The sequence below is a fragment of the Phalacrocorax carbo genome, unplaced genomic scaffold (assembly GCF_963921805.1).
Source record: "Phalacrocorax carbo unplaced genomic scaffold, bPhaCar2.1 SCAFFOLD_277, whole genome shotgun sequence".
Classification (NCBI taxonomy): Eukaryota; Metazoa; Chordata; class Aves; order Suliformes; family Phalacrocoracidae; genus Phalacrocorax; species Phalacrocorax carbo.
The window spans coordinates 27,874-37,365 of NW_026990376.1; the positions used below are offsets into that span (position 1 = coordinate 27,874).

The following is a 9,492-nucleotide window of genomic DNA, read 5'->3' on the forward strand; positions in this document are numbered from 1 at the left end:
CTTCTCTATTTAAAGGGCCCCGGTCCTGCCTGTCCGTCCGTCCGTCCGTCCTCTCCCCAGCCCTCCTTAAAGGGGTGGCTGCCATCGGCTATTTTGGGTTCAATTTCAGGAATATTTGTCCGTAGACCAAAAAAACCCACCCCCCACCCCGATGTATCTTAAAGGGGCGGCGGCGGCTCGGCCCCGCCCACCGGGAGGAATTTCTGTAGGGGAACAAAAAAAAACCACCGCCACAAAAACCAAAGTCTTTGCTCAAAAAAAGGGGCTCTCGGAGTCGGCCATCTTGTTCCCGCCCCTGCAGGGGGCCACACCCCCCTCGGGGGATGGCGGGGGGGGGGGGTTGGGGGGGTCACACCGGGGGGGGTCCCGTTATCGTCCCGAGGGGTGACAGCGCCGTCCCCGTCACACCGTCCACTTCAGGCACCTGTGGGGCGAGGGGATGGGCTGGGGGGGGCTGCCTGTGTGTGTCCCCCCAAACTGGGTGTCCCAGGGTACATGTCCCCCCCCGTACCAGGCACCCCAAACTGGCCCCCACCCCCCATACCGGGCATGCCCCCCCCCATACCAGCTGTGTGTGTCCCCCCCCCCCAAAGCGGGTGCCCCAGGGTTCATCTGCCCCCCAACACCGGCTGTCCCGGGGCTCCTGGCCCCCCCCCCCCCCCCCCCCCCAGCGCCCCCCCTGTACTGGGTGCCCCACAGCTCATCTGCCCCCCAATACTGGGTGTCCCAGGGCTCCCTGCCCCCCAAACACCGGCTGTCCTGGGGCTCCCAGGCCCCCCCCCCCCCCGAGCCCCCCCTGTACTGGGTGCCCCACAGCTCATCTGCCCCCCAATACCGGGTATCCTCGGGCTCCCCTCCCCCCCATAACTGGGTGTCCCAGGCCTCCCCTCCCCTCCAACACCGGCTGTCCTGGGGCTCCCGGCCCACCCCCCAGCACCTCCTCTGTACTGGGTGCCCCACAGCTCATCTGCCCCCCAATACTGGGTGTCCTGGGGCTCCCCTCCCCCCCATAACTGGGTGTCCCAGAGCTCCCCGCCCCCCAAACACCGGCTGTCCTGGGGCTCCCGGCCCACCCCCCAGCACCCCCTCTGTACTGGGTGCCCCACAGCTCATCTGCCCCCAATACCAGGTGTCCTGGGGCTCCCCTCCCCCCCATAACTAGGTGTCCCAGAGCTCCCCGCCCCCCAAACACCGGCTGTCCTGGGGCTCCCGGCCCACCCCCCAGCACCCCCTCTGTACTGGGTGCCCCACAGCTCATCTGCCCCCCAATACCAGGTGTCCTGGGGCTCCCCTCCCCCCATAACTTGGTGTCCCGGGGCTCCCCGCCCCCCCAACATTGGCTGTCCTGGGGCTCCCGGCCCCCCCCCCCAGCACCTCCTCTGTACTGGGTGCCCCACAGCTCATCTGCCCCCCAATACTGGGTGTCCCAGGGCTCCCCTCCCCCCATAACTGGGTGTCCCAGAGCTCCCTGCCCCCCCAAACACCGGCTGTCCCGGGGCTCCTGGCCCCCCCCCCAGCACCTCCTCTGTACTGGGTGCCCCACAGCTCATCTGCCCCCCAATACTGGGTGTCCCAGGGCTCCCCTCCCCCCCATAACTGGGTGTCCCGAACCTCCCCTCCCCCCCATAACTGGGTGTCCCAGAGCTCCCTGCCCCCCAAACACCGGCTGTCCTGGGGCTCCCGGCCCACCCCCCAGCACCCCCTCTGTACTGGGTGCCCCACAGCTCATCTGCCCCCCAATACTGGGTGTCCTGGGGCTCCCCTCCCCCCCATAACTGGGTGTCCCAGGCCTCCCCTCCCCCCCCTAACTGGGTGTCCCGGGGCTCCCCTCCCCCCCATAACTGGGTGTCCCGGGGCTCCCCTCCCCCCCATAACTGGGTGTCCCGAGCCTCCCCTCCCCCCCATAACTGGGTGTCCCAGAGCTCCCCGCCCCCCCAACACCGGCTGTCCTGGGGCTCCCGGCCCACCCCCCAGCAACCCCTCTGTACTGGGTGCCCCACAGCTCATCTGCCCCCCAATACTGGGTGTCCTGGGGCTCCCCTCCCCCCCATAACTGGGTGTCCCAGGCCTCCCCTCCCCTCCAACACCGGCTATCCCGGGGCTCCCGGTCCCCCCGCCCCAGCACCTCCTCTGTACTGGGTGCCCCACAGCTCATCTGCCCCCCAATACTGGGTGTCCCAGGGCTCTCCTCCCCCCCATAACTGGGTGTCCCAGAGCTCCCCGCCCCCCCAACACCGGCTGTCCTGGGGCTCCCGGCCCACCCCCCAGCACCCCCTCTGTACTGGGTGCCCCACAGCTCATCTGCCCCCCAATACCAGGTGTCCTGGGGCTCCCCTCCCCCCATAACTGGGTGTCCCGGGGCTCCCCGCCCCCCCAACATTGGCTGTCCTGGGGCTCCCGGCCCCCCCCCCCAGCACCTCCTCTGTACTGGGTGCCCCACAGCTCATCTGCCCCCCAATACTGGGTGTCCCAGGGCTCCCCTCCCCCCCATAACTGGGTGTCCTGAGCCTCCCCTCCCCCCCATAACTGGGTGTCCCAGAGCTCCCTGCCCCCCAAACACCGGCTGTCCCGGGGCTCCTGGCCCCCCCCCCCCCCCCCCCAGCGCCCCCCCCTGTACTGGGTGCCCCACAGCTCATCTGCCCCCCAATACTGGGTGTCCCAGGGCTCCCCTCCCCCCCATAACTGGGTGTCCCGAGCCTCCCCTCCCCCCCATAACTGGGTGTCCCAGAGCTCCCTGCCCCCCAAACACCGGCTGTCCTGGGGCTCCCAGCCCACCCCCAGCACCCCCTCTGTACTGGGTGCCCCACAGCTCATCTGCCCCCCAATACTGGGTGTCCCGGGGCTCCCCTCCCCCCCATAACTAGGTGTCCCAGAGCTCCCTGCCCCCCAAACACCGGCTGTCCTGGGGCTCCCGGCCCACCCCCCAGCACCCCCTCTGTACTGGGTGCCCCACAGCTCATCTGCCCCCCAATACCGGGTGTCCGGGGGCTCAGGCCCCCCCCATACCGGACACCCCACCCCCATAGCACGCCCTCCCCCAGCACCCGTTGTCCTGGGGCTCCCCTCCCCCCCATAACTGGGTGTCCCAGGCCTCCCCTCCCCTCCAACACCGGCTATCCCGGGGCTCCCGGTCCCCCCGCCCCAGCACCTCCTCTGTACTGGGTGCCCCACAGCTCATCTGCCCCCCAATACTGGGTGTCCCAGGGCTCTCCTCCCCCCCATAACTGGGTGTCCCAGAGCTCCCCGCCCCCCCAACACCGGCTGTCCTGGGGCTCCCGGCCCACCCCCCAGCACCCCCTCTGTACTGGGTGCCCCACAGCTCATCTGCCCCCCAATACCAGGTGTCCTGGGGCTCCCCTCCCCCCATAACTTGGTGTCCCGGGGCTCCCCGCCCCCCCAACATTGGCTGTCCTGGGGCTCCCGGCCCCCCCCCCCAGCACCTCCTCTGTACTGGGTGCCCCACAGCTCATCTGCCCCCCAATACTGGGTGTCCCGGGGCTCCCCTCCCCCCCATAACTGGGTGTCCTGAGCCTCCCCTCCCCCCCATAACTGGGTGTCCCAGAGCTCCCCGCCCCCCAAACACCGGCTGTCCCGGGGCTCCTGGCCCCCCCCCCCCCCCAGCGCCCCCCCTGTACTGGGTGCCCCACAGCTCATCTGCCCCCCAATACTGGGTGTCCTGGGACTCCCCTCCCCCCCATAACTGGGTGTCCCAGGCCTCCCCTCCCCCCAAACACCGGCTGTCCTGGGGCTCCCGGCCCACCCCCCAGCACCCCCTCTGTACTGGGTGCCCCACAGCTCATCTGCCCCCCAATACCGGGTGTCCCGGGGCTCCCAGCCCCCCCCACCGCGTTGAGCCAGCCCCAGATTTAACCCGGGCACCGGCGGATGATTTGCTAACTAGCCGTGGAGATATAGACCGGGCGTCCCGGCCCCCCTCCGGCGCCCCCCAATACCGGGTGTCGTGGTGGGTGCCGAGGCAGCGGCTGGAACAGTAGCGGGCGCCGGGCCGGCGCACGCCGACACGTAGGTGGGACCCTCGGCCGCGCTCAGGTTCTGGGGAGGGGGGGTCGGTCAGCGGCGCCCCAAAGGTCCCGCGACGCCCGAATGGCAACCCCACCCCCCGAGCACTGAAACGGGGTAAAACGGACCGTAAGGGAGCACCTGGCGGCCCAAAACTGACCCCGGGAACCCCCAAAACCCCTCAAGAAACCCCCAAAACCCTTCAAGAAACCCCCAAAACCCCTCAAGAAACCCCAAAACCCCTCAAGAAACCCCCAAAACCCCTCAAGAAACCCCCAAAACCCCTCAAGAAACCCCAAAACCCTCAAGAAACCCCCAAAACCCTTCAAGAAACCCCCAAAAACCCTCCAAGAAACCCCCAAAACCCCTCAAGAAATCCCCCAACTGACTCTGGAAACCCCCAAAACCCCTCAAGAAACCCCCCAACTGACCCCGGGAACCCCCCAAACCCCTCAAGAAACCCCCCAAACTGACCTCGGGAACCCCCCAAACCCCTCAAGAAACCCCAAACTGACCCTGGAAACCCCCCAAACCCCCAAAACTGACCACAGGACCCCCAAACCCCACCAAGAAACCCCAAAACTGACCCCAGAAACCCCCAAAAACACCCCCAAGAAGCCCCAAAACTGACTCCAGGACCCCAAACCCCGCCCCAAGAAGCCCCAAAACTGAACCCAGGACCCCCAAAACCCCCCCAAAACCCAAAAACTCACTCTGGGAACCCCCAAAACCCACCCCAAGAAACCCCCCCCAAAGCCCCAGGGCCCCACCTGCTCCTCCCGAGACCCTGCCAAGCCCTGAAGCCCCCCTTCCAAAGCCCCCCCCAAGTTCCAGGACCCCCTGGAGCCCCCCCAGAGCCCCGGCCGCCCCCCCCCCCGAGCCCCTGGGACCCCCCCAGCCCCCACCTGCTCCTCCAGCAGCGCCTGGAAGTTCTTGCGGAAGCGCAGCTTGAAGTGATCCCCCCGCGTCTTCTTCTTCTTCTTCCCTGCGGCCGCGCCCCCCCCGCTGCGACCTCAGGCTGGGGGGCCCCCGCCCCAGAGACTCCAGAGACCCCAGCCCCCAGAGACCCCCGGCCCCCAGAGACCCCCGGCCCCCCGCCCCAGAGACCCTAGACACCTCTGCCCCCAGAGACCCCCGGCCCCCCGCCCCAGAGACCCCAGAGCCCCCCGCCCCAGAGCCCCCTGACCCCAGAGACCCCCCGACCCCCAGAGACCCCCGACCCCAGAGACCCCCGACCCCAGAGACCCCCCCCCCGCCCCCAGAAACCCCCGAATCCTCCCACCCCCAGAGACCCCCGGCCCCCAGAGACCCCCGGCCCCCCGCCCCAGAGACCCTAGACACCTCTGCCCCCAGAGACCCCCGGCCCCCCGCCCCAGAGACCCCAGAGCCCCCCGCCCCAGAGACCCCCGACCCCAGAGACCCCCGACCCCAGAGACCCCCGACCCCAGAGACCCCCGACCCCAGAGACCCCCGACCCCCCGCCCCCAGAAACCCCCGAATCCTCCCACCCCCAGAGACCCCCGGCCCCCAGAGACCCCCGGATCCTCCCGCCCCCAGAGACCCCCGGATCCTCCCGCCCCCAGAGACCCCCGAACCCCCACCCCCTGCCTCAGAGACCCCAGAGACCCCCGACCCCCCGCCCCCAGAGACCCCCGGCCCCCAGAGACCCCAGACACCCCGCCCCAGAGACCCCAGACACCCCGCCCCAGAGACCCCAGACACCCCGCCCCCAGAGACCCCAGACACCCCCGGCCCCCAGAGACCCCAGACACCCCGCCCCCAGAGACCCCCGACCCCCCGCCCCAGAGACCCCCGGCCCCCAGAGACCCCTGAATCCCCCCGCAGCCCCGCCCACCCCCAGAGCCCCCCGCCTCCCCCGGCGCCCCCCGGCCCCCGCACCGGTCTCGGCCGTGTCGGCGAAGTGGGGCAGGCGCTTCCCGGGCCGGGGCAGCCCCGCCTGCGGGTCGTCGCCGAAGTTATCGTTCTCCAGCGCCTCCAGCTGCCGGTTCAGCCGCCGCTGCCGCGTCGCCCGATCCAGGACGCGGCGTTGGGCCGCCTCCGGCACCCGCCCTGCGACCGCCACCGTCACCGCGGCTGCGGGACCCCCCGGGACCCTCCCCGGGACCCCCCCCGGGGACCCCCCGGCGCCCCCCGCCCGCTACCTGAGGCCTTCTTCTCCCCCATGGCGGCCCGCAGAGCCACTTCCGCCTCACGGGACGCCACTTCCGCCTCAGGGCAGGCCACTTCCGGTCACAGCGACCCTCACTTCCGCCCTTACGTGAGGCGCCGTCGCCGCCATTTTGGTTGTGGCGCGCTCGACTGCCCCCGCCCCCTCCCCGCCCCGCCCCGCCCGCCTCCCTCCAGACCCCGCCCCCGCCCCGCCCCTTCCCCGCCAGACCCCGCCCCCTTTTGTTTTTTGGTTTCCCGCCGGCAAACGTGGCAGCCGGCCGCCTTGGCCCCGCCCGCCTGGCGCTGATTGGCCGGCGGGGAAGGGGCGGTGGGCGGGGCGGCGGGCGCGGATTGGCCGGCGGGCGGCGGGGCGGGGCCGGCGCGGGGCCACGCCCCCCATCGGCCACGCCCCCCCGCGGCCCGTGCCGCGCCGTCCCGCCATGGCCCCGCCGGCCGCCTTCGTCCCGCTCCTCGCCCTCCTCCTCCTCCTCGTGGGGCCGCTGCCGCCCCCCGCCGCCCCCCACCGCCCCCCCGAGCCCGGTAGGAGCGGGGTCACGGGGTCAGGGGGCTCCGGGGGGGCGGGGCGTCAGGGGGCACCGGGGAGGGGGCGGGGGTCTCGGGGGGATGATGGGGGGAGGGGGCGGTGGGGAGGGGTCGGGGTCAGTGGGGAGGGGTCGGGGTCAGTGGGGAGGGGTCGGGGTCCCGGGGGCAGGTCAGGGTCAGTGGGTGGGGGTCTGGGTGCTGGGGGCAGGTCGGGGTCCCTGGCGCAGGTCGGGGGTCAGTGGGTGGGGGTCGGGGGTCCCTGGGGCAGGTCGGGGGTCAGTGGGTGGGGGTCGGGGTCCCTGGGGCAGGTCGGGGGTCAGTGGGTGGGGGTCGGGGTCCCTGGGGCAGGTCGGGGTCAGTGGGTGGGGGTCGGGGTCGGTGGGGAGGGACCGGGGTCAGTGGGTGGGGGTCGGGGTCCCTGGGACAGGTCAGGGTCAGTGGGTGGGGGTCAGGGTCCCGGCGGCAGGTCAGGGGTCAGTGGGTGGGGGTCGGGGTCCCTGGGGCAGGTCGGGGGTCAGTGGGTGGGGGTCGGGGTCCCTGGGGCAGGTCAGGGGTCGGTGGGTGGGGGTCGGGGTCCCTGGGGCAGGTCGGGGGTCAGTGGGTGGGGTCGGGGGTCGCTGGGGGGGGTCGGGGTCAGTGGGTGGGGGTCGGGGTCACTGGGGGGGGGTCGGGGGTCGGTGGGTGGGGGTCGGGGTCCCTGGGGCAGGTCGGGGTCAGTGGGTGGGGGTCGGGGTCCCGGGGGCAGGTCAGGGTCAGTGGGTGGGGGTCGGGGGTCCCGGGGGCAGGTCGGGGGTCGCTGGGGCAGGTCGGGGGTCGGTGGGTGGGGTCGGGGGTCAGTGGGTGGGGTCGGGGGTCCCTGGGGCAGGTCGGGGTCAGTGGGGGGGGGTCGGGGTCCCGGCGGCAGGTCGGGGGTCAGTGGGTGGGGTCGGGGGTCCCGGGGGCAGGTCGGGGTCAGTGGGGGGGGGTCGGGGTCCCGGCGGCAGGTCGGGGGTCAGTGGGTGGGGTCGGGGGTCCCGGGGGCAGGTCGGGGGTCGCTGGGGGGGGTCGGGGGTGGGTGGGTGGGGGTCGGGGTCCCGGGGGCAGGTCGGGGTCAGTGGGTGGGGTTGGGGGTCCCGGGGGCAGGTCGGGGGTCCCTGGGGCAGGTCGGGGGTCAGTGGGTGGGGTCGGGGTCCCGGGGGCAGGTCGGGGGTCGCTGGGGGGGGGTCGGGGGTCAGTGGGTGGGGTCGGGGTCCCGGGGGCAGGTCGGGGGGGTCAAGTGGGGGGGGGTCGGGGGTCAGTGGGTGGGGTTGGGGGTCCCGGGGGCAGGTCGGGGGTCGCTGGGGGGGGTCGGGGTCAGTGGGTGGGGTCGGGGGTCCCTGGGGCAGGTCGGGGTCAGTGGGGGGGGGTCGGGGGTCAGTGGGTGGGGTTGGGGGTCCCGGGGGCAGGTCGGGGGTCGCTGGGGGGGGTCGGGGTCAGTGGGTGGGGTCGGGGGTCCCGGGGGCAGGTCGGGGGTCAGTGGGTGGGGTCGGGGGTCCCGGGGGCAGGTCGGGGGTCGGTGGGTGGGGTCGGGGGTCCCTGGGGGCAGGTCGGGGGTCGGTGGGTGGGGTCGGGGGTCCCGGGGGCAGGTCAGGGTCAGTGGGTGGGGTCGGGGGTCCCGGGGGCAGGTCGGGGGTCAGTGGGTGGGGTCGGGGTCCCGGGGGCAGGTCGGGGGTCGCTGGGGGGGGGTCGGGGGTCCCGGGGTGACGCGCCCCCCCCAGAGCAGCTGCTGGTGCTGACGGTGGCGACGGAGGCGACCGAGGGCTACGAGCGGTTCCTGCGCTCGGCGCGGCGCTTCAACTACTCCGTGCAGGTGGGGGCACCCACGGGGGGCACCCGCGGGGGCGGGGGGTACCCACGGGGGGCGGGGGGCACCCACGGAGGGCACCCACGGGGGGCAGGGGGCACCCACGGGGGGCGGGGGGCTCCCACGGGGGGCGGGGGGTACCCACGGGGGGCTCCCACGGGGGGGCGGGGGGCACCCACGGGGGGCGGGGGGCACCCACGGGGGGCACCCACGGGGGGCGGGGGGCACCCACGGGGGGCGGGGGGGCACCCACGGGGGGCACCCACGGGGGCGGGGGGCACCCACGGGGGGCGGGGGGCTCCCACGGGGGGCGGGGGGCACCCACGGGGGGCTCCCACGGGGGGCGGGGGTACCCACGGGGGGCGGGGGGTACCCACGGGGGGCTCCCACGGGGGGCGGGGGTACCCACGGGGGGCTCCCACGGGGGGCGGGGGGGCACCCACGGGGGGTACCCACGGGGGGCGGGGGGGCACCCACGGGGGGCACCCACGGGGGCGGGGGGCACCCACGGGGGGCGGGGGGCTCCCACGGGGGGCGGGGGGCACCCACGGGGGGCGGGGGGTACCCACGGAGGGCACCCACGGGGGGCAGGGGGCACCCACGGGGGGCGGGGGGCTCCCACGGGGGGCGGGGGGTACCCACGGGGGGCGGGGGGTACCCACGGAGGGCACCCACGGGGGGCAGGGGGCACCCACGGGGGGCGGGGGGCTCCCACGGGGGGCGGGGGGTACCCACGGGGGGCTCCCACGGGGGGCAGGGGGCACCCACGGGGGGCGGGGGGCTCCCACGGGGGGCAGGGGGCTCCCACGGGGGCGGGGGTACCCATGGGGGGCTCCCACGGGGGGCGGGGGGCTCCCATGGGGGGGGTCCCCGTGTGTTCCCAGGTTGGGGGGGGTCGGGGGGGGCCCGTGTCCCCTCAGGGTCCTGCCTTGGCCTGA

At 73.9% G+C, this 9,492-nt stretch overlaps 1 protein-coding gene across 1 annotated transcript; it reads right to left on the reverse strand.

Annotated features, from left to right (window-relative positions):
• Positions 1-244: 244 nt before the first annotated feature.
• ZNHIT1 (zinc finger HIT-type containing 1) lies at positions 245-6,288 on the reverse strand. The gene is given in 6 exon segments (XM_064440227.1): positions 245-424; positions 3,954-4,002; positions 4,005-4,053; positions 4,926-5,005; positions 5,920-6,090; positions 6,183-6,288. Coding segments are annotated over 6 exon segments (393 nt in total). The 5' UTR covers positions 6,205-6,288; the 3' UTR covers positions 245-402.
• Positions 6,289-9,492: the final 3,204 nt, after the last annotated feature.